The 24,489-nt window shown below is 43.9% G+C and overlaps 1 protein-coding gene and 1 long non-coding RNA gene across 2 annotated transcripts; one reads left to right on the plus strand and one right to left on the minus strand.

Moving 5' to 3' along the window:
* Positions 1-2,732: 2,732 nt before the first annotated feature.
* On the minus strand, positions 2,733-4,612 carry LOC136559982 (uncharacterized). The gene is made up of 2 exons (XR_010784073.1): positions 4,495-4,612; positions 2,733-3,684 (listed from the first exon to the last, which is right to left on the minus strand). It is a non-coding gene; the product is annotated as an uncharacterized lncRNA (long non-coding RNA).
* TM2D1 (TM2 domain containing 1) lies at positions 4,500-17,885 on the plus strand. Its single transcript, XM_066555555.1, has 6 exons — positions 4,500-4,737; positions 5,997-6,070; positions 8,518-8,626; positions 12,905-12,996; positions 15,695-15,768; positions 16,971-17,885. The coding sequence occupies exons 1-6, from the start codon at positions 4,619-4,621 to the stop codon at positions 17,079-17,081; spliced, it is 579 nt and encodes a 192-aa protein (XP_066411652.1). The 5' UTR covers positions 4,500-4,618; the 3' UTR covers positions 17,082-17,885.
* The last annotated feature ends 6,604 nt before the right edge of the window (positions 17,886-24,489 follow it).

Below are 24,489 nucleotides of genomic sequence, written 5' to 3' on the forward strand. Positions count from 1 at the left end.
CTGTTATCATGAGTGACTAATACAGTGCATATCGTCCTCCTCATCACAGAGACCTCTGACTTGGAAAATTTCAGTTTAAAGGTTGATAAAAGCAAAAGCAAGGGAAACCAGTATTTGTTAGTGTGATCTTAATCCTAAATTGTCCTAACATGCCATGAGCTGAACTTCAGATAGCCAAAATTTTATAGTTTACATGCCATCAAGTGACTCCATACTGTGAAAAACCACTATTCTAACATGTGTTTTGCTCAGTTTTACTTATACTGTACAGAAAAAAAATCTACTTATACTGTAGAGAAAAAAATTCAGTCAGACCAAGCACAGCACATACACACCTTTCCTCTGAAACCACCTGAACGCTGTGCAGGATTTACAAAAATGCTGTTGAGCACACACTGAGTGCTCCAGGCATTTGACAGAAGGAAAAAAATTGAACACTTCTGTGAGTGTGAGTACCTGAACGCTAATACACCACACATCTCCAAGATGCAGTGGGTCACAGCTAAATATTGTTGAAAATAAAGAAAATACTTCATGGGCAGGCTGAGTTTTAGACATGATTAGGGACTATAGGAGGAGGAAAGTGAAGAAAATACAGCACTCTGCACCTGTGATTACTAGTCTCGGTGCAGATCAAGAGGAGCCTCACTCACTCTCCAGGCATGGTAACTTTAGCAAGCAGAACCTGAATTCCTGTGGACTTCAGCCTCCGGGGAAGCACCGGTGTGGGTTCTCTGCTGTCTGACAGAAGTTGGAGCTCATGCCAAAGCTGCTCTCCACCAGGCAAAAACATGGTCTCAGAAACCTGTTCTCATGGAAAACTCATTCCCAGGACCTAAACATTGTCATTCTCAGTAAATCTTAGGTACTTTGATGACAACTAACAAATCGCTTTGCGGGGAACAGAGCTGTTAAGACCTGGAACCACGCTGAACTTTCAAGGGTCACAAATCAAAAAGGAATGCGGAAGAACTGTGTTCCCATTAACCACCCATAAACAAAGTAAAAACCTGCTCTGCTAAGAATCCCTGGGCTGACAGGCACTGGATGGGAAGTGTTGCAACAGGTGTGTTACTTCCCTCCTCTCCTCCCCTGAGCCAGCCTCTCCAAGCAATGGGAACACAACAACACAGCACCAGGATGGCTCCAGTGCCATGGAGAGCCCTTGGCTGCCATCAAGGAGCCACACAGCCCTGCCCTGTCAGGCTCTCAGGGACTTGTTGAGGTCCCTGGTGCCAGAGGGGCTTTCACATGGGGAGCTCTGGATGAGTGCAGGCTGGTATCCTGGCCATGGCTGGACTGGCCAAGTTGCTGTTCACAGGTCTGGCTCTGGAAGCAGGAGATGGTTGGAAACCCTTTGAGAATTCCAGGATGGGTCACGTTGGAAGGAAACACAGCTGGGTCATCTGGTCAACCCTCCCTACTCAAGCAGGGCCATCCCTGAGCACAAGGTACAGGATTGGGTCCAAATGGTTCTGGAATGCCCCCAGTGAGGGAAACTCCACACCCGCTCTGGACAATCAATTCCAGTGCTCTGCCATCCTCACGGGAAAAAAGCTCATCCTCACATCCAGGAGGAACTTCCTGGGCATCAGCTCCTACCCACCACCTCCTGTTCTATTGCTTGGCACCACCAGGCAGAGCCCAGCTCCATCCTCTTGGCAGGCTGGCATACTCGTCACAGATAAACACAGGTTTTATCCCCTGTGTTTCAGGGGATAAAACACACACACATTTCACCCGGTGATCCACATGGCCGTGTCCGAAGGGGAATTCACCCCTGGTCCACGCAGACCGCCCGTGCCCCCCTCCCACCTCACCCCACCCACCCGTGCCATCCCCGGGCGGCCGCGGTACCTGCGGGCGGGGTGCGGGGAGCTCGGGGTGCGGGGAGCTCGGGGGGCCGGGATGGCCGGCGGCGCTCACCTGGGCGGAAGCGGGAAGCGAGGGGCGATCCCGGCTCACCTGCGGCGCAGGAAGCCGGGGCGGCGCGGCAGGAGAGCCGCCTCCCGAGGGACGGCCGGGGCTCGGCCCCTCCCGGCCCCGCGCTCCGCCGGGACACGGGCTCCGGCCGCCGCGGGAAGTGCAGCGCTTGCGGTTCAGAGCCGAAATTTACTTTTTAGTCTATTTCCAGGTGAGCCTGACCCGCCGTGGCTTGGATCTACCGTGTGGCCTCCCCAGTGAAGGCGAACCGCGTGTGTAAATATTGTAGAAAGGCTTATTTTTCACTTATTTGCAGCACATCGGTGTCCAGACTCAATGATAGTCTGTGATTCTGTGTTTTGAACTCCCTACAGAGAGGCACGTACAGCCGGCTTGGTGTGAGGGCTCTGTTCCCTTTGGACACAGGGGTGTAGATTCGGGTGAACCTAATATAGGTAAAATAATATTTTTGTAATAATATGCTGTGCTCAGTCCCAGCAGCGCAGCCCCCACTACTTCACAGAAGGGAATGGGAAAAAACCATAGGAAAAACTCGGATGGAGTAAAGGGATTGCAAGACTTCTCCCACAGCACCCCAAAATACACAACGTCACTGTGGCTTCCAAGACACAGAACTGTTGTCCAGGATGGCAATAGAAACAAAATTCTCCTTCTGCTAGTCACAAAATAGTGAGCAAGCACCATTTTAGTTGAAATTAATTGTGTGAACTGTGTGTGCTTTCTGAAACCTGTACATTAGTCTGCTGACTTACTAAAATTATATATATACACACATAAAATAGTCAAAGTTGATAAATACAATTTTTATTCTGCTACACAGTTTCATGAGCCCGTCTGGCGACCTTACACGGCCCTGTTGGTTGAACGGGGTAAGAAGAGGTTTGGAAATCAATTTCTCATGAGTTCAGATTGATTTCCCCCTGTTCTGGCACCCGTTTGGTTTCACTGTTTTGCTAAGAACACAGCACTCCATCCCCCTTCCAAAGGATCCCGAGCGCTCAGCTGCCCGGCCCGAACTCTCACTTTTAATTAATGTGGCGCTCGTGAGAAGTGACAATTTTCCTGACAGTGATGAACAGCGAGCGGTGTATTTATCCACGCGAGAGACGCGCTGCAGACAGAAGAGCCGGGCACTTTTCCCATCAGTGCACCTCCGTCTCCATCTCCCAGGGCTGAGTTCAACCCGGAGCACGCTCCGGCCCTGCCCTTTCGCTTCCAGTCGCTGAGAGAAGTATCAATTTTCATTTGCATGCTTTGCCCGCTGAACTCCAGGCTGCCAATTCAGTTGATGCGAAATCTCCCCAAAAGCTGTTAGATGGCAATATTTCACATCGCTGGCTGAGCTCTTTGTCAGCCGGCCACACGTTTTAAAGCCGCGTTTCTGCGGATTCTTGGAATATCTGGTACCTTCTTTGGTACTGACAGGCACCAGACAAGTCACCACACACCAAAATAATGCCCAGAAAACCCAAAAGACTTCCAGAAAGGATGGGTAGTGATATTATTCTCCTCAGTACTATTTCAGAGTTGTTTTTCCAGCTTTTTAGGTTCGGTTTTCCAGTTTTTAGGCCCCTACTTGTTTTTCAGGAAACACTTCTTGAGCAGATGTAAACTTGGGACAGTGGTGTTGCCTTTCCTGGGTGTGTTTAATCCAAAGGACCTCTCCATCTCCTGTAAACACTCCAGAATCCCTTAGCAGTTCCTAAGTGGAAAACTGATGCCTTCAAACACCAAAGAAACCTGAAATAACCACAATAGAAAAACAATAACTGTCATGTTAGGGAGAATAGGAAAAGGTTTGTAATCACCACAAAATACCTTGTGAAGAGCAAATGCTGATGAAAAGCTTGCCTGCTCCAGGAATTCGGTATTCATTTAAAAATTGAAATAAAGAGCATTTTTAACAATGCAGTTTTGTGTGAAAACAGGTTTAAGATTTTCAATTTATTTCTTTAATCCAACTGCTGTGGGTGTGCTGGACACAGTGTCAGCACACCAGGCCCACCTGGATGACAGGGGATGCATCAGTCTGGGTTTAGCGGGTTTGGCAGGTCACGCCTTTTACTTCTGCTGGGCTTTTTCAACACATTATTCAAGTACCCAGTAAACTCCAGACACCAGCGGGTACACCCAAAGGTGCAACTTCGCTGGGTGGACCAGTGCTATACCGTGGGTGTTTGGAAGAGCAGGGAGGTTCACCTCACCCAGCCCCGCCGCTCGGTTCAGGGCGAGTCCTGCCCGCGGTGCCAGCACCCGGAGCGGCCCCAGCCCCGCTGTGGGAGCCGCCTCAGGGCTCCTCACGGCTCTCCTCCATCCCGGGGCCCTCACACCCGACATCTTTAGTGCGGGCAAGGGCGCGGCCGGTGCCGGCCGCCGGGCGCGGCCATCTTTACTCGGGGCGCGACCCGTCCCAGCGCCGGGCCCTGCGAGCGCCATCTTGAGTGAGGGCGCGCTCTGCCCTCAGCGCGGCCTCGCCCGCCATATTTAATGAGGTCACCCCCTCACCACTCCAAAAAAACCCTTAAGCCCCCCCAAAAGCCTAACCCGTACCCTCAGCAAGCCACGAACACCTCGGGATCCCCCTCGGTTTCTCCCCGCAGCCAGCGCGGGCTCTCCCCGCGCCGGAGCCGCTCCGCTCCTCCCCGGGTCAGCTGACGGCGGCGGCGGTCCCGTCATGGCCGCCCAGAGCGGCGCGGCTGAGGCGCTGGTCCTGCTTCTCCTCTGCTTCTCAGCCCTGGAGGGAGCAGCGGGCTCGGAGCCGCCGCTCAAGTGCGAGGAGCTGCGGCTGGGGCAATATCCTGAGCGGGGCCGGGGTCGGATCGGGGGCGGTTGTTGTGGCGGTGGGCCCGGTGTGAGGGGGGGCAGCGCTTGTGGGGAGGGGAAGGGGCGGTGGGGACCGTGAGGGGCCGGGCAGGGCCGGGGGGTCGGGGAGAGCTCAGGGTGGGAGCCCCGAGGGGGTCTCGGCTGGCAGGAGCGGGACAGGGCTCCTCAGGGTGCGGGAATTGAGGACACGGCCTCAAGCTGCGCCAGGGGATTGTTCAGGTTGGACATCAGGGGAAATTTATTCACAAAAAGGGTGTTTAGGCGTTGGAAGTGCTGCCCCGGGATGTGGAGGTGTCCAAAGTACGACTGAGTGTGGCACTCAGTGCTCTGATCTGGGTGACAAGGAGGGCATCAGTCACAGGTTGGACTCGATGGTCTCAGAGGGCTTTTCCAACCTAATTCATTTTGTGATTTCTGGTGGTACTGTGTGTGCCCCAGCGCGTGCTTGGGGTGTCCTTCAAAGATATTGCTATGCGATGAGAGAGCCCGCTCTGCCACCACTCTGCCTTATTTATTATTTGCAGGAGCGAGACGTGGAGACTTTGCCATTTTTTCAGGAAATAATGTGTTTCTGTGCCCTGCACAGCTCCAAGGAGCAGGAGGTGTGAGGCTCCTGGCTCTCCAAGGCACCTCTTGCCCTCCCCAGAACATGTTGGTTGATGGCAGCTGACATTTTTTGATGATCAAAAGTGTCAGGAAAGCAAATCTTGGAAAAGCTTGCCTCATCTCCTGCTTTACTTGGCTGTGGGAGTTGAGACCTCTGGAAGTCAGTTCCTTCTCAGTTTGTTCCTGCACCAAATTTCTGGCATTTCAGATGCTCATTTTTACGCATTCGTTGAATTTTGCGTGTTCCCGTATATTCAATTTCCTCAACCAAATGCCTCAATTTCAAGGCACTGTGGTATTTAAATAAGGGAACAAGACCAGATGAGGCGTGTGCTACCTTGTTGCCTCCAAATACAGAGGCTGTGACTGATAAATATTGTAGTTCCTTTAGGTAGTGCTGACTGCAGCACTAATTAAACGTGGGGCTTATGCGATATATTGGTGTATTAAATTGGATTAGCAGATTTGCTGCATGGTAATGTGCTGCTCCTCTTTTGGGGGATGGGTAGGCACCAACATCAAGGTGCATCTTAAATCCTCAGGGTTTAAAGAGGGTGGAATAAATTGCTGTTAAACCTGTTGTAGTGTTTGATATGAAAACTGTTTTCCTCAATTACCTGAACGTATATGTGTGATGAGCCTAAAATAGACAATAGCACACAAGAACCAATGAATTGCACAAATCACACAGCATATGGTAAGGATTTCTAACTTATATATTGATTAACTATGTTTTTTCAAGGAAGTGTTCAATTTAGCCGTTTGTGTATCTACTTGATGAGCTGTATAAAAGATGGGATTAGTAATATCATTAGTCTGAAAGCCCGAAACACTTGTGTGGATTGGGTGCTTTACTAAACAGGAATAAATACTCTGTCTCTGATTGGTACTTTTGTAAGTGAGGTTTCTGGTAAATCTCTTCAATGTATGTTACACCCTTTAGGCTCTGTCCTGCACCACTGTGATTAAAACAAACCATTCCTGTCATACTGATTTTGCATATAATTATTAAAAGAATTGACATGTGACAGAACAGCCTTCAAAATCTTCTAATTTTAAAGGGTTTTTTTCTTAAGGCAACATAGTGCCTTCCATCATCACCAGGTCTTGGTGCATGAGGCTCTATTTTGAAAGCACATTTATTTGATGTTCAGCTCTGACATACTTCAGAGCACAACAGAAAAATTCATAACTTGATTACTTATTTTCCTACCTGTGCTTAACTTTGATGTTCCCAGGCATTGAAATAAATGGTCTGTGTTTGATGGCACAGCAAATTCTCTTTATGTGCACCCCTGATTTAAAATCATGGAATTACAGAATAGTTTGGGTTAAGGGACCTTAAACCTCATCCAGTGCCACCCCTGCCATGGCAGGGACACCTTCCACTGTCCCAGGGTGCTCCAAGCCCTGTCCAACCTGGCCTTGGACACTGCCAGGGATGGGGAGCCCACAAAATTCATGTGTGTTCATATTTTGCTTCCTATAAGTGCTGACTGACTTTCTTCTGGGATAGTGAAGATAATTTCAGACACTGGGTGGAAATACTTTCCACAATGTATCCTTTAAATAAAGTTTTTTCAGTTCTTTCCATCACTTTAACATTGTGTCCCTGACTATAAATGGGCACTCGGAGACCAGAAAAAATACTGCACAGTTTGAGATTGATCATAACTCAAGATTATCAGTTGTTAAACTAATTACCATGTGATTGTATTTAATACACTGCACTTTTGAACAGGAGATAAGCTTCAGAGTAGAACAAGTGGCTGAATTAATTAACACTGTTGCTTTGTGTAGCATTTTTACACACACACACCAGTTTTTAGATTGTCCTCACAGTATTTGAATTGCTTATTTTCAGTATTACCTAAGTAATAAAGAATTAATTTCTGGATCATACTTGAAACACTACAATTTCTGATCACTTTCTGTGATCCCTTACCCAGACAAACAGGGGTTTAATTCAAAGCAGCAAGGTGATGTCATTGAGTAGAAGGTTTGGAGTCTTTGGAGTGACACTTACGTTATATCTTAACTGTGCTGGGTTTATTCTAATAATGGAAAACAACCTCCTTGCTTAATTTACTTTACAAAAAATAATGTTTATTTTTGTAATTGCCTTAGATTAGGCACATTGATCAGTAGCATCATGGAATGATTTGGGTTGGAAGGGACTTTAAAGACCATCTCATTTCAACCTCTGCCATGGGCAGGGACAACTTCCACTATCCCAGGCTGCTCCAAGCCCTGTTTAACCTGGCTTTGGACACTTCCAGGGGTGGGGTATAAAATCCATGTAAGATTTTATAGCAGTTAAGTCCACACATAACTCAAATCTTATTTTATTTTTTGGCTATATGCAATATGGATAGTCATTAAAAAAAATCCATCTCTTGCCTGTGTGCATTAATAGAAAATCTGGAAAGAATGTTAAACCTGGCTTGCAGTTTTATTGGAATTAGCCAACAGGACTCACAAGTACTGAAGGCTGATAGAAGGTGGGTAAAGGACAGATATTTTTTCCTTTAAAACAACAGACTACAGCACTGGAGAGTGCCTAATATTCTGGTAATACATTGAAAACTTTAGCAGGTGTGACTTTCTGCTGTGATTTCCACTTTGGTTCCCCTAAGAGTCAAGAAAAATGGAATAATTTGGGTAGAAAGACCCTTCAGGAAGCTGCATAGTCCAGCCTCCTGCTCCAAGCAGTGTTGGCATTGAATTCCAACCAGGTTGCTCAGGGCTTTGTGCAGTCAGACCTTGAAAACCTCCAGGGATGGTGATGGCATGACTTCTCTGGGCAACTGGTTCCAATATTTGACTGTTCTCATGATGAAAATCTTCTCTGTAAGTCAGCTTCAGGTTTCTCATTGACTCATATTGAAGCCAGAGTGGAAATTACAACAGAATTGGGGCAGCAATTAGGTTTGTATATATTGCTTAAAATGTAGCAAAGAAAAACTAAACTACGAGTTAGTGGTAGGACTGGCTTAAAAAATATTTTAAACAAGTAATTTTGTGTGAACTGTGCTTTGTATCAAGACTTGCACAGTAGAACCTAATTTGTTTCACTTGTGTGTAGTCAGAAAACTGCTCTGAGTGTCAGTTACTGCTTAATATCAAGTCATTTTTTGTCCTCAGTTCAATGTCTGCCAGCACCAAATATTACTTGCAAAGATCACCTTGGCATAGAGAAAGTCTTTACGGGACGTGAAGTTGGATTTTACAAGGCCATTGAGTGTCGCAATGTGTGAGTACTCTTTGGATCTGAAAAACTGAAGTTTGTCCAAAATTGTATGCTGTGTTGGCAGAAGGAAAATAGAAGTAAGACAGAACCATGCACATTTTGCCCAGTAGTTAATCCCCTAATAAACACTACAAGGATGCAACACAGGGTCATGGCAAGGGTTGGGTTGGGAGGGACCTTAAAGCCCATGTCATTCCATCCCCCCACCATGGCCAGGGACGCCTTCCACTAGAGCAGGTCACTCTAAATGTGCATGGTCGTATGGAAATCTATCAGTCTGTCCTTTTCTTGTTGTTGTTTAGTTATGTTTGTGTCTTTGCTTTACCTTATTCTTTTACCTTTGCTTTACTTTGTACTTCAGCTTGGCAAAATTTTGCTCCAAATGCGGAGGCCACATTTCACATGTGTTTAAAATCAGCACAGTTGCTGGAAGGAGCTGTTGGGGACACCCTCCATCCCCTTCCCTGACAGACCCCAGGACATCAGGGAGCTGCCCTGGGTTGGAGCTGCCTTGGATCAGTTCCCCAGTTTGAGTCACAGTACAGTGGCTTCAAGTGCCGGTGCCAGCGCAGGGATGAGGGTGACTCAAGGATAAAACAGAGAGGACAAAGGAGGGCTGGACAGGGCTCTGCTGCTCAGTGCTGCATGCCAGTTTAAAGTGTGCCTGTAGCTGCTGCTGAAGTTCTGTGATGCATGAATTTTAGGGAAGCTTCAGGGTCTCTGCAGCTCCCCCCAAAATCTATAACAGAAACTGTTTCTATTTTGAAACTTTTGTTTTTAATCCAATCCACGGTGCTTGTTTCTGGTACATGAATGGTGGACCTCCTTTTTGTAAAGCACATTGTGAGTGATGGAGAGCTCTGGATACCAATAAATGTTCCAACTGGCCAGTGCTAATGATCAGCCAGCACCTGTCACTACCATTTGTCTCCTCTTTTTCTGGGATTCACACTGGAACCTTTTTCTTTTGTCCTACTGGAATCCTTGGGAATTAATACTGGATACCTCCCTATCACTCTAGTGGGCAGATAACTCTGATGTGCTACTTGCTGCTCAGTAATTTGCCTAACTCAGAAGTACAGCTCTGCCTCTTAGTTTCATAAATATTTTCTCTGTATTTAGTCTTCTCAGCAGTCAAAGCTCAGCAAACTGAAGAAAACATATTATTACATCTAATCAGATTTAAATGCCAGCAAAGTAGACGTCAGTCACATTTTTGTCCAGAAACAATTGTGTTTCAGTCCCATCTGTGATGGGGGCTGAGGAGAAGATGAGCTATACTAGTTTAGTGAAATTGCTTCCTCTTTAGATTAGATGGAAATTTCTATGTTTGGAGGTTTTTTGTATACATATTTTTTTGGTTTAGTATATTTTCTGGAAACACTTTTTAAAGGTAGCTTTTCTTTACATTTATTTATTAAAATCCAGGTCTGTAGGCAGAGAAATGTCTTCCTTCCTACAATATCTGTTACTTGATCGTGACTGTTATTTATAATGAATAATCAATGGTTGCACTGCCAAAACAACTCGTTCTGACTTTTCCAGTCCCTCAACTGTTGGTATGGCAGAAAGAGAAGAGAACCTTTTTTGGACTGAAAATTCCAGTAAAATACAACTGTGAACGTAGATAGAGTTACACAAGGATGTCCTTCATAATGTCCTAAAACCAGTAAAAAATGGCAGCAAGATTAATATCACCATCCTTCATCTGCACACTTATTTAAAAAGTGGTCCAGTCACTGACAGACCTTTTATGAGACACTTTGAATGTTACCTAAGTGTTAGAAATATTGTTTTAAGCAGGAATCTCCAGCTTACTATTACAACAATTGCCCTGCCTTTTTTATTGGTTTTTGGAGATTTTCCAGCATCATACTGAGTTTTGGTAAAAACTGTAACTGTAGAAATAACTGCACATTATTTAACCAGAAAATTAGTTTGAGAAGGCATCTTCCCATGGCAGGATTATCCCAGCACAGGGACAGCAGGTGAATCTCTATCCCTATCTTTTATGAAGGACAAATCAGCAAGCTGTCCTTAACCAAAAATGTAATTTAGTTTTGGGGAAGTTCTGGGGTCCAATTATTTTAGAGCAAGACCAGGAGATGTTCTATGTTTGTGTGAGTGAATGTGTTAAAGTTCAGGTATCCTAGTAATAATTCAAGGAAAAGCTTGTAAGGTTGTTGTTCCAGCAAAGAGGTAGTGGGAGTCAAGATTGCTTAGGTTTGGCTTTAATCTGATGTTTTGGAGGTAGATCTTATTTTTGGCCAAATTCTAGAATCCCCCAGATTGGCATTATCATATATTTTACTTAATAAGTGCAGGCCCTGTTGCTGCAGAGTTAAAATGTCCATTGTTCAAGTGTTGCCCTTCCAGGGAGAGAGGCCATGGAATGATTGTCTGTGAAATTCATGGGGTTTGGTGTGGACAGGTCTTTGAGCAGAGCCAAGAGACCCTGGAAGAGCAACCTACAGCAGCACCTGCTCTTGTCAACTGCTGTGGAAGAGCTGGGAGGAAAAGTTTTTAACTTGGCAGCTGGAAGAAATGCATGCAGAGAAGATAAAGGTTGGATGAGGCTGAGAAGCAAGAGAAAATCAAGAGGAACCGACAAGAAATTGCATCTTTTTACCCAGCTGTAGAAATTCCTTTAAATGCTCGGGATGTGTAATTTTCCTACTCACTGGTTTACTCTTTGTGCATGTTTTTGTCTGAAGGAGTAAGGCAAAGGAAACAGCAGAGTGGATGCAGCCTTGTTTGTTACAGTGCTCTCATGCTTCCCCTTCATCCTGGATTTCTTCTGCCCGTCAGTTTGATGTTGATGAGGTTGCAGAAACTGTTGTGCTTTCAGAAGCATCTCGGTGCATGGGCAAGGGCTCAGTTTATTGCTAGCTGTGATCAGGAGCAAAATTAAAACGTGTTCCCATTTTTCATGTAACAGCTCTTTTTATGCTTTAGTGTCCTTGGAGGGCTGTTGACACTTTGTAGTTGATAAATAATTTCCAACAGTTTACCTCAAGTTTTAAATAAACCCATTAGTGTTCTTTACAGTGGAAACAAGACAGTTCTAAAGATGATAATTTACGTTACATTAGGTTCCAGGAATGCCCTGTGTGTTCTGTGTTGCTAATAAACACCAAGTAACAAATACTGAGGTAAAAGTCACAGTTTAATCACTTAATGTTGCCATTAGGTTTTAAAGTCAGCAAATTTAGATAATAAGCAAAAAAGGTAGGTCTCTACTTGGCATTGAAAATGCTTAATAAAAGTGCTTGGACTTTTGTCAGCTACTGTCTTTTTGAGACTGTTTTATTCAACTGTCAACCAAGAGTTTAATTTGGGCCTATTAAATAATTGCTGGCACGTAGTGGTGCACGTATCAAAACAGTGAATTACTGAATATTTTTCAGTTCTAATTACATTTGGGTTTGCTGTTCAGGAGCTCGCTGTTGGCCGAGGCAGCAGTTCCAGCATTGAGAGCAATATGTTTTTAGCTCCCTTATTAGTGCAAGGTTCTCCAGCAGGGACTGCACTTACAGGTGGTTTGGTGGCTGCATCGCTCCAGCTGTTGGCAAGAATGGTTCCAATTAGGATAAGTCTGAAAAAGTCTGTTCTCTCTGTCTATTTTGTATGACTAACCATGGGAAGCTTAACTTGAGAGCGCCTCTTTACCCCCGTGCATCTCTGTGCTGTCAACAGTTCTTTTCATTGTGACTTTGTGCCATTTACAGTGTAATGAGTGAATCCAAGACTTACTCTTTTTGTTGAATCCTTCCTGCAGCTTCTTCAGCCGGTGGCCATGGTTCATTTCTCCTTCAGATCTCGTGGCAATTACTGTCTCTGCTGACATCTCACCTGCCTGTCCTGTTCCTCTCCATTTGGCTGCATGTGAGACTAATGCCTGCAGACAGTATTCACACACCTCCTGCCTTCCTGGGCTTGTCTCAGTAGGGCTGAACTGTTAGGAGCTGCTCTGTGGAGCTGGGGATGGATCAGCAACTGAATTATGTCTTGACAAGAAATCATCATTTAGTTTCAGAATAATCTGTATTCTGTAAGAGTACAGTTGAGTTGCAGCAGCTGAGGTTCCTTTATGGAGGATGCCTTCCCAGTTTGAAAGCTTAACATTATCAATTCCGCGGCCGTTAATTGAAGATAAATAACAAGTCTGTTGTTTTTATTTAAAACCAGAGCAGCAGGAAAATGAGTCACTACTTTAACAGTCAAAAGTATGAGTGGATATATTTTGCAGTCATTATCTACATTGCTTGTTTCTTTTGGCAGAAATGGATACTCCTACAAAGTGGCAGTGGCTCTGTCCTTATTTCTTGGATGGTTGGGAGCAGATAGATTTTATCTAGGATATCCTGCATTAGGTAAGTTTATTCCTTAATTTTTTTTTTTTTTTGAGGTAAATCTTATTCTTATGACTGACTTGTATGTGAATACTCTTATTTTGAGTAATGAAGGCTGACAGTCACAGTTTTAATATTTAAAACTAGAATCCTTACTTCATGGTCAGGCGAGACAAAGTGCTGCATTATCCTCAGCTTGCTCTTCTCTTGGAGTGCTGACAAATGGAGATGCAGTGTCCAGCGGATAAAATCCTAATAAGCAAATGTGGTTATTGCTACTCAAAGTTTTGCTTTGCATTGATGTTTTATCACAGCATTTTTTGTGAGGCACTGGAGCAGAAGTGGCTCTGCCTCACGTGCCAGCCTTAAATGAGACTTGACTTCACCAGGAAAAGAATGGACAGATTTTACAGCAAACCTGGTGTTTTGGGAGATGGAATTTATTCTGGCAAATGCACACCTTCAAGATAACTCATGGTATTAATAACAATTCTGCAGAAGCTGGGACTTCTAATAAAACCTCTCTCTGGTTTTTAGGACCTCATTCCCAGGATGATGGTGCCACTGACTTTTAAGTAATGGAAATACCTTATTATGACAGGACTGCCCTCACTGGCCTTGTTTCTGGGCTGGACAAAGGGAGTGAATTTAAGTATAGATAGGATGGAGCAATGATGTGGAAAAGGCTGTATGTGTTGCTGTCACTTCAGCCAGAAATTTTGAGTTTCTGCCCATTAAATGCCAACTCTTTTAAATGACATCATCTGTCCTTTTCTATAATCTTGATTAACATCCATGTCTTTTATCCCTGGGATTCTATAATTAGCATTTACTTTGTCCGTCTGTGTCACAAAAAGATACATTTTTGAAAGCAGTCAATAAGGTGCTTTATTTATTTGTACTACTGGATTTGGAATAATAATTTGCAGTAATTATTCTTAATATATTGTGGTAATATAGATTCATAAATCCTTAATTCTTTTGTAGAAGTTCTTTATGGCTAATGCTTTAACCCTACTGGATAATACTGTAGTCAGTAGCCAGAGCTAATATTTAAAATTAAACTCTTCCAAAGCCAGATTTTCAATCTTTTGAAAAGCAAATAGGTAAGAGTAGAAAAGAATAAAAATCAACTCATTGAATTCCTTTACAGTGGCTGATTAGGGATTTCTTAGGTCATCTGTGCCTTGGCAAAAAATGGTTAAGAAAGGTTATTGGCACTGAAATCTTTTTTGCAAGTGTAACGAAGACTGTAAATGCTCTTTGGTTTATTTTTTCCCCTTCTCTTTGTTTAAAGAGCACACAAATACTAACAAGCTATTGAGTATAAAGAAATCAGGAAGGCAACCTCTTCCTCTCCCACACACTGTGAACCAAACCAGGAGTTATTACTGTAGAACAACACTATTTTTTTCCCTCTGTGCTTTAGAGCAGTTTATTTTCTCAGTGTGATCTGCTTGTAGAGAGGGAAGTGAGGAGGAAGAAAAAAAAGCCAACTTTACCCTGCACTCCACAAATAAATGCCAGGTTCAGAAACAGTTCCTCCATCCATTCCCTTAAGTAAAGGTTCCAGTGACAGGGACACCTTCACTGGATCAGCTTGTGCAGAGCTCCATCCAGCCTGGACACTTGCAGGGATCCAGCCACAGCTTCTCTGGGCACCTGTGCCTCACAGGGGAGGGTGCTCATGGAATTCTCTTCCATGGGAGACAAATCCAGGCAGTGGGATGCTCTTCCTGCAGGGATGCAGTTCCTCCCCTCCTCTGCCCCTGTGCAGCCCCATAAACAGCCCTGGGGAGAGGAGGTGCTTTAGAGACACATTGGTGCTCTGGAGAGAGAGGATTAACCAAGATCTTCCCTTGGAATAATACTCATAAATATGTAGTTCTCTCTGGATCACATATACATCTATAAATATATATATATATATATACCTATATACCTATATACATATTTATTCTCATATCTATAGTTCTCTCTGGATTACATTCATTGTACAAGAAACTATCAATATTAAAAAAATAAATAAATTTAAGCCAGCCTCTTTTTTTCTGAAGGCATTTTCCAAATGAAGTCTGCCTTGCAGGACAACTTCCAATAAAACATTCAGCTGTCAGTTGCTATTCCCACATATTTTCTATTAATCTTTCATTTATTTCTATAAAACTGAACATTTTTGAATACAAGTTAAAAAGAAGTGTTTATATATTTTAATATATATTCAAAAGAAATTCATATTTCAGCAAAAATGCAAAAATTATGCAAAGGATTGTTTTCCAAAGTTGCATGTTCTGAAAATCAAATCAGTATGTGCTGCAACTCATGAGGTGGTAGAAAGTCTCTTTCTATTCAGAAGTAAATTTTTCAGCTCAAATTGAGATTTTTCTGTCTGTGCCTCAGTGAAAGGAATATTTCAGTAACCTGATTATCAACTTTTGCCTTTCCTTGTTTAAGAATATTTAGATGTTAAAAAAAATGTTAATATTTAAAATCTTTAAAGTGTGTTCAGGATGTAGAAATAGGAATATGTGGTTTGGTTTTTTTCCCCTAATAATTAAAGAAGTTTAACTTTAGGTCTGCTTCTAGATAGATGCATATATATAGATATATAAATACACACATTTTGTGGGGTGAGGGGAGAGTTTGGATGTGATTGCCACCAGTGATGAAATCCCAGGGATTGCCTAAAGGTACATTAAATTTTACTTTTCTTTTTTAGGTTTGTTAAAGTTCTGCACTGTAGGGTTTTGTGGAATTGGGAGCCTAATTGATTTCATACTTATTTCAATGCAGGTAAGTCAGGGCTTTCAAAACAAGATAGAAATCTGTGGTTTTTAAAGCTTTGATTTGATTACTAACACTTTGTTAGCATTTTGGCCTTAAGAACCACTGGATATTGAAAAATCAAGGCATTTATTTTGGCTCTGCTTGTAGATTGGTGTTGTAGAATATAGACACAAAATATCAATATATTTGCTGTTGGAATTAAAACTTAGATTAGCCATCTATAAATAGTGACAATGAATAGCTTGGAAGCCATAGCACCATAAATTCAGGTGGTCAGAAGCTCTTTGTGTGAGGCAGAGTGTGGGACTCAGCATGGGGTGTCCTGCTGCTCCCAGAACCCTCGGGTTCTGTGTTTGCCTGTGCTTTATGCTGATGAAAGGAGACATTGCCACTTCCATTTCCCACCTCTCCTGCAAATTCAAGTCCCTCATCAGCAGAGAGCTGTGACTGAGGGATTCACGAGGGTTAAATCCCCAGCTGGGGTGACATCTTGTGACATCATGAAATTGCCAAATTGTTTTATTCAGCAGCGCAGCCATTTAGCATGAATTGCAAATCGGCTGTGATGAACTCAAAATCCGTCGTGGGTATGGGAGTTGTTTCTGTGGGTTTGTAGGAAAATATTTTAAAAGTGTGCGCTTTGGATCTGTCTTTTGTGTGCATTCTCAAACTCCTTTCTCTGCTCCCTCAGTGATCCTGCACCAGAGCACTTAACAGATCCAGTTGAGAGTATCTTTCATCTCTCCTTGTTGATCTCCCTGGTGACTCCACATCAATTTGGCACTTCCAGAACAAAAACTCCATGATCTTTCCTTCTCCTCCTCATTCCTTACCTGTTCAGTATTTCAAAGACACTTGTCATCAGCCTAATTCTCTGCTGCCGACCCTCCTTTGTTCAGGAAAAGTGGTTTGGAGCCCACTCATTTGTTAGGCTGGTTTTGTGCCTCAAATCCTGGTCGGATTAGCCGAGTCCCAGTGCCTGGCTGTGTAATTTGGTTGATTAGAAGCCCAGGGGAAATGTTCCTTCTGAGACAGCGCTGGCTAAAACAGTTAAACTGCAGCATAACTTCAAAATAAATCTAGTTTCTGTTTGACTAATTAAGCATGACTAATTTTATGATGGGAAAATTAGCAGTAATTGAGACATTAGCACAAAGTATATATTTCACTTCATATTGAAAAGTCTTGGTTCCTTTTTTCTGTTGCAGATCGTTGGCCCTTCCGACGGCTCCAGCTACATCATCGATTATTACGGGGCCAGGCTGACCCGGCTCAGCATCACCAATGCAACCTTTAGGAAAATGCAGACCTACCCCTAATATCCCTGACTCTGGCAGGGAGTGGCACAAATCCACAGGTGCAGCTGGATTTTACAGCTGGATCCACTGGAATTGCTGAGGATTTACTGATCACCCCTCGTCAGAACCGGAATTTTAAAATGCACGGTGAACAAAGATGATAAAATGTGAAAGTTCTTCACATGGACAGGTTTGCCTCAAAGGTGGAACTTTGGGGCTGCTCTGTTTCTGGGAGCAGAGGGTTTTGTTGCTGAGTTACATCGTCTGTGAAACGTGCAGACTGTTGCAATTTGCACTGATGTTGTGTCTGTGTCATTTAGAGTGTTACAGAGAGCTGCCGAGAGAGTTGTTCATAATAAATATGCAGATATTTATTCCATTGAAATTTATAAGAGTTTTAGCATGGATACACCTGGGGGTCTGTCCATGTGGCAGTTTGGAAATTAACTTGAATATCCCCAACCACACAAACTGCCTTTTTTTTTTTTCCATCCTGTTAAAACCCAAAGAGCCCTAAATCTTAGGCTGGTGTAGCCTGTGAAATTGTGTTAATTAAAAGAATTATTTCTTTAAATTTTAGTCAAGTTGCAAAATTTGGTCAAGTTCTGATCAACAGTAGAAATATGGATGTGTAAAAAATAGAACTGTAGATGACATATCACAAAAAAAGAAGGGTGAATGTTGGGGTGCCCTGAGGTTAGAAAAACAAATAATTATACTGCTTATTTTGATTTTTTTTTCTTTCCTCTCTTGCAACCATCCGTAGTGAAATAAATACCTTTTTTTTTCTCCTGAAAATAAATTGGTGTGTGTGTTTTACAGCTACACAGTGTCCAAAGAGTGAATTCTTCATACTACTAAAGCCATTAAAAGGCTCTTATTTTGGGTCAGTTGTGTTTCAGTGCAATAAATTCAGTATCTTCCAAAGCAGTTTGACCAAAGACTTTTGGACAACCAGGATTTCACTGGATGTTCCTTTCAGGAAAAGTATGTACACACAGACAGAAAACATGTCAACAAAATCTTCATGCTGTTTGACCAATTTTAAGCATTCTCTTCACCTTCTAATGAAAACTAGCACTGACTGAGGGAGAAACCCACGCCATAAGAACTTCAGTGTAATTTTTTTTTTTTACAAAAGTTTGGGCTTTTTTTTTTTTTTGTTTGTCAGGTGAAACTTTCAGCCTGTCATTAATATATCCACTAACCATATTTTTAAGGGAATTCCCAAGAATGAGATTCCTAAGTGGATTTATGAAAGCACAATTTGTGGGGTTTAGGCTCTTTTTAACCCACATTAAGCCCAGTGCACAGAGAGCTTTGTAAAGAAATCCTGTTTTTAACCCAAATCAGCATAACCTGACATGTCACGTAATGAGAATAAACCACAAGGAATACTTTGTACTTAACGTTAATTCTTCCCTTCACGCAAGAAAGATGTGGTTTTGGAATCCTTCCTGCCATGCATTTTCCTTGCGGGTTCAAAGAGACAGGAACACTCTGTCAGCTCCATTCCCTTGCCTGATATTTGTTCTGTCTCCCTTTGCTCCCTCTCTCACTGAATGCTCTTTGTGCTCATCAGTTTTGTTCCCTGAAATACTTTGAAAAACAAGGCAGGAAGTGGATGGAAAGTGGATGTTTGAATCAAGTAAAATCTCCTGCCTAAGATCATCCTGTGACTTGTCTGCTTTTTGTTTTTCCAACCCTGAAGCTGATAATGAAGCTGTGAAAATAAGATGTCATGGATGTTATAATAAAAAAATAGCCTTGGGCAACTTATCACACAAGATTCCATTCTAAAATGTGTCTCCAGGTGTGCAAGTAGCAGAGGGCTCGACTTGGTGATTTCAGAAATCCAGGCTGTGCTTCGTTATCTGTAAAAAAATTCCAGGAGCTGCTTTGTGTGAATCAGGTGAAAATAGGATTTTAGTTCTGAGGTCCATGAGATGCTAATCCCAGAAGCCAAGCAGCCAGCAGAGAAAGAGCTGCTGGTCCAAGCTGCAGTGGTTGTGTAGGAAAAGGCGTGTCAGGAAATCGGAGCTGCTGTGGGATCCTTCCCTGCTGTGGGATCCTTTCTTGCTGTGGGATCCCTCCTTGTTGTGGGATCTCTCCCTCCTGTGGGATCCTTTCTTGCTGTGGGATCCCTCCTTGTTGTGGGATCCCTCCCTGCTGTGGAATCCATTCCTGCTGTGTGATCCCTTCCTGCTCTGGGATCCTTCCCTCCTGTGGGATCCCTCTCTGTTCTGGGATCCTTTCCTGCTGTGGGATCCTTCCCTGCTGGAGCCCAGGCTGGGATCCAGGGCTGCTCACACTGGGGCTGTCCCTGCAGCCAGGACACATCCATGGGTGACATCTCTTCCCCTCAGAAGGGATTCCCCTCGATCCTCTTTTCTTGTCCTGACAGGTTCCCACCTCAGCCCCAATCCTCTCCCATGTTTTAGGAAGAAGTGCCACAGATTGCTTAACCTTTGGGAATTTCATGGGCTGCTGCTGGGGTTGTGTTCTCTATATGAACACGCAATAAATGTTAATATATGTATAATATGTTTCTATCTGTTGGTTTAGCTGCACAGCTGAAGTGGAGAGAGGGTTAACTGAGCAAGCAGATAAAGCTGCAGGGCCAGGAGACAGTTAGTGAGGTCTTTGTTTTCATCTTGTAATTGTCAGATATGGCATGTTTACCATAAGGGCTGTGAAAAGTGTGATGCAAGATGTAAAGCTGTCCCACTGTGTTAATAATAAATTGGCTGCGGTAATATTTATCAAAATGTCTGTCCAATGATGATTTTTTGTGTTGCTCCCTGCTTTAGCCTTCTCCTGTCAATCAAGTTGTCCATCCCAGTCTTTCTGTAGTTCTGATTGCACTGCAATAATCTTCTCTCGGGGTTGTTTTCCCCAAAACAGTTGCAAAGCAATGAAAACAATTAGACAATGTAGTATGTCCTCCTCCTGCCTCGTTCCCAGATAAAATGATATCTGCTGGCCTTGCAGATAGTCAGGAATCCTTTCAACATTCCAACTAGGCAGAGAAGTATTATTCTGTTTCTGTAAAAATAAAGAACATAAAAAGTAAAGGCCAGAGTTTAAAACAAGAGTTTGAGGTGCCCAGCCTTTAAAAACTCAGATAAAACTGTTCACTGAAGATGCTGCAGATCCAGGCCAGGCATTTAAACACAAATCTTTCCAAACTACCAGTGCAATTCAAAAATGATTCCAAAATTCATTTAAAAAATGACTCTACAAGCTGTCCTATTTCCCCCTTTATTTTAATGACCAATTTGAGATTTTCTGCAGTGTGCTTAACCATGACCTGAAGGAGCCGCAGTTGGGAGAAACATCCAGCTTTGGGCACTCCACATCTGCCCCACAGTGCCAAAGTGGTGGCACTTCATTCAGTGTGCTGACTGCACTAATAAATGACTCTGGGTTGCTTTCCTTCAGCTGGGTTAGCCTGTGCATCTCTCACTTGTGCCTAGAGCTCCTTTTCATGGAGTTTTTTTCCAACAAACTGGTTATTCCTCCTGGGATTTAAACCACAGCTCCGCCACAGCAACTTCCTGTGGCAGCATTTTGTTATCCTCAGCCTTTCCCTCTCCACCACCACCCACCACTCATTACATGAAGATATCACTGCTGCTTTCAGGACCTGATAACACCTTAAATGTTAGCTTTTACTCTGTTTCCAAAGATGTATTCCTGTGCGTCTGCCAGTAAAACTTCTCAGCTCCACAGGAAGGTCTTTGTGTTCGAAATGCTCCCTTAGAATATTTTTTGGAGAACATCTGTTGTCACCCCATCAAGGATTGTTTCCTTTGTTCCTCAGGAGTATATTCAGCTATATTTGCTTGCACAGCTCTGTCTATTCAGTCTGCTCCCATCTCCTCTCAGTGTTTTTGAGGGTTTTTTTTTATTTTTAGATTCATTAGGTGTTTAGGCCATCTCTGCACTGCTGCTTGCTCTGCACTTTTCAAACCTGCTTCCTCCTGAAAGTGATGTTAAATACAATAAAGGTGGGTGCTCAAGCACCCAGCTGGGGAAATTCCAGAGGCAAGAGTGTGCATTTCCATTCCCTCACAGGACTGTTGCTAATTGTGTGATTGCTGATTATTTCAGTAACACATCACACAGACTTTCAAACTCAGTGTCATCCCTAACCACCCTACCATTTTCATTATTGTAAGTGGTCACTGTGTGGCTTCTTTAAAAAATGCACCATTTAAATTCATTTAAATCATGCTGTTTAACCAGCTACCTCATTCTGGGTTCAGCATCAGTCTGCCAAAAAGTGAAATAGAAGAGATTGTTCCGTTTGTATCTTCTGCCTGAATCCGAGGAGAAAAAATAGCTTAACTTTAGGCATATGCTTAAGTGTTTTGCTAGACTGAAATATGATCAAGACTCTTCCCACTTTCTTCCTCTCAATCCATCTGTGATACCCAGAGAACCTTCCTAATCTCTGGGAATTAGAAGAGAAAATCACATTCTGCAGGGGAGCCTCAGCCCTGATGGTGTGAATGGCTGATGGTGTTGGATGCACTCCTGTGGCATCCCATGTACCCCAACTTTTTGTCACCTTAAAGCTGCTTTTTGTCCAAGTATCAGCTCCCTTTGGACATCCTGCCCCAATCCTTCCAGCTCTTCCAGGACGAGTGGACTCCTCAGAGCTGCATCCCTCATGCAAGAATGTCAGGGCACCAGATCAGGGCTTCTGTGATAAATCCGAGCAGGGACCCTTTGGGGGACAGGAATGATGTCAGGCTCCAGATTCTGCGGGAAGTGCCTGAAACTCAGCCCCGCGTTGTCTCTCTGCCTCCTGCTTCCTGAAGGTGGAGCCAAACCCCCTATCAGATCCCAAATCTTGCCGAGCTGTTCTCTATCGCCGCGCAGACCGAGCACACCGGTATTTTTCCTTGCACAGCAGAGCGAACTGGAAAGGGGCTGCGAGGATTCTGTCTGGCCAGGGCGCACTTTGCACCGTGGATCTAAGACTGCAGCAAAGGCAAAGAAATCCAAGGATAAAAAGGACACCCTCCATGCTGTTTGCACCGTGTCTGATGGAGATCTACTTCCCAACATTCCCAACAAAATAAAGTATTTTTTAAAAAATACTGCTTGTCTCAGATACCAGCTCCTTGCTTTTCTGATTGTAACTCTTTGTGCTTCATAAAAATCTCGGCCATCCACGTGCTCCAATAACTCTCCATGATCCATTTGAATGGCTGCTTTCAGGACTGCAGTGCTCCCCGAGCTGCACATTCCTCGGGCTCTGCAGATCCATATGACACAGCAGAATTTTAGGCAGTATAAGAATTATAAAGCTCAGTTTCCATTACTGTAATTGCTATATAAATCCTACCTTAGAACAGGCCTATTTAACCTTGGTTTGAGCTGAGACTTGGTCCAAGTCTGATTAAGTTGAGCACCAAATTCTTTTTCTTTTCTTTTTCTTTTTTTTTTTCTTTTTTTTTTTTTTTTTTCTCTGCAGTATCATAACTTAGTGGGCAGCGGGGTGGAGAGGGAGACGAGATCCAGCAAATCCTCTGCTCCCTGTCCTGCCAGGGGGTGGCTGCAGTCAGGAAATACCTGTCCCCAACCAACAGCAGGATGAAATGAGCTGTGCATTCTGTTCCCTGGGAAGAAGCACCGTTTCTCCCCTTGGAACCTGTGGCTGCTGCTGTGCACAGCTGTGCTCAGAGCAGGTGTGTGAGACGCCTCCGAGGCAGGCACTGCTGGGGTGAAAAACCTCCACAGCCTGCCCTCTCTGGGGGGATGGAGCAGGAACGCCCAGCCTTTATGTCATTTGCCACCACCTCGATGAATATTGGGTGCCCTGGAGGCTCCCCCCTCGGGGCATTGAGGTATCTGGGGCTGCCTTTGGGTCAAAGCATTCAAAACTTGTGATAGGACAAGGAGCAGTGGGGTCAAAGTGAAAGAGGGGAAATTTAGGTTAGAGATACACAAGAAATTGTTCCCTGTGAAGGTGGAGAGGTCCTGGCACAGGGTGCCCAGAGAAAATGTAGCTGCCCCTGGATCCCTGAAGTGTCCAAAACCAGGTTGCAGCACTCTGGGATTGTGGAAGGTGTCCCTGCCATGGCAGGAGTGGCAATGGATGGGCTTTAAGACCCTTCTAACCCAAACCAGTCTGTGATTCTGATTCTAAAACTGAAGAAGAAGTATTCAGTTCCATAAGCAGAGGTTGGTGATGTCCTGCTTCACTGCTGGAGAATTCCAGACACCCTTTTAGGCCAGGGAGCAGCTTTGACATGGACAGCCACCACTTGCTCCAAAGAAACCCTTACACACCATTTTCCCATGCCTGGCACAGCATTTTCCCATTCCCATAAACCTGCTCTGCAGTGGCTGCTTTGCCCCCGTGTCAGTAAAGCCATAGGAATGTATTTATTAATGTATTCTGTTTCCTTTACAGGGTCTTCTTCAAAGTTCCTTGAGTTTACCATGGGGAAAATATGGCAGGAAGATGTAAGAGAACGCTGAGAACTGAAAAACTGAGTGCTCACCTTGAGCTGGACAAGGCTGCCCACCATGTGGATTGTGCTGGCAAAGGCAGGGGCCTGGGGAATGCAGAGGTGGGGGGTAATTTTTAGGGCTTTCATTCCAGGGCCCCATTGATTAGAGCCCTATTAAGAGGCTGATGCATGCGACTTTTAAGTTATTTTGTTAACTAAGTGTAGGCAATGGATGTGTCATGCTAACAACCATAATTGCTGGTGTGTCTAACACAGTATGTAAGTACAGTAGAGTGAATTTAAAAGGTTGTGGTAATCTAAGAATGTTAAAAGGGGAATGTGTGCCTGAGGGGCGTGGGGGCTGGGGAGAAAAACGACTTACTTGACATTCACTGTCTTCCTCCCAGCTCCTTTGCTAAAGTAGGAACAGAATCGGAACAAAAAAATGTTTGTTTTACAGCTGTACCAAGTTACGGCGTGGACTCGTGCTCCCCCCCTCCTCTCCCACTTGCATCAAGTACATCCTGTACTTTTGGCAACATGTTGACTGGATATTTAAAAGCTGTGAACTGTTCTGAAAGTTTCACATACTGGGTTATGGGCCATGTGTGTTTGATCAAAATTCAATTACTGCACTGTACCATGCTTGGAAACCTATCATCCCAAGTTATGAAGTATGACGAAATAGGCTAATCTAATTGGTTCAGTATGGGAGCAGTATCAACCAAGCTTGTTATGATAAATAGCTTCCTGTGTTAAAGGTTCTCTAGAGCTTAAGTATCTTGGCTCACCTCCCTCTACAAAATAAGAATAGTGTTCCCTGGGAACAGTTACATCACTGTCCCTCTCCTACATTCACAATTAAAGGTTTGTGGATTTTTTTTCATCTTGCTGCTCCTTGAGCAGATAAACCATGGACATCTACTGCATTCCCCACTTCCATCCCCTCCCCGTTTCCTCAG

This window comes from Molothrus aeneus, chromosome 9, assembly GCF_037042795.1.
Source record: "Molothrus aeneus isolate 106 chromosome 9, BPBGC_Maene_1.0, whole genome shotgun sequence".
NCBI classification, from domain to species: Eukaryota; Metazoa; Chordata; class Aves; order Passeriformes; family Icteridae; genus Molothrus; species Molothrus aeneus.

Bases quoted from the DNA above. Each gene is read 5' to 3' on its own strand.
- TM2D1 (XM_066555555.1), top strand. From the start codon at position 4,619: ATGGCCGCCCAGAGCGGCGCGGCTGAGGCGCTGGTCCTGCTTCTCCTC. The intron at 6,071-8,517 runs GTAAGGATTTCT...TTTTGTCCTCAG, and splicing joins CACAAATCACACAGCATATG to TTCAATGTCTGCCAGCACCA. The intron at 15,769-16,970 runs GTAAGTCAGGGC...TTTCTGTTGCAG, and splicing joins TCATACTTATTTCAATGCAG to ATCGTTGGCCCTTCCGACGG.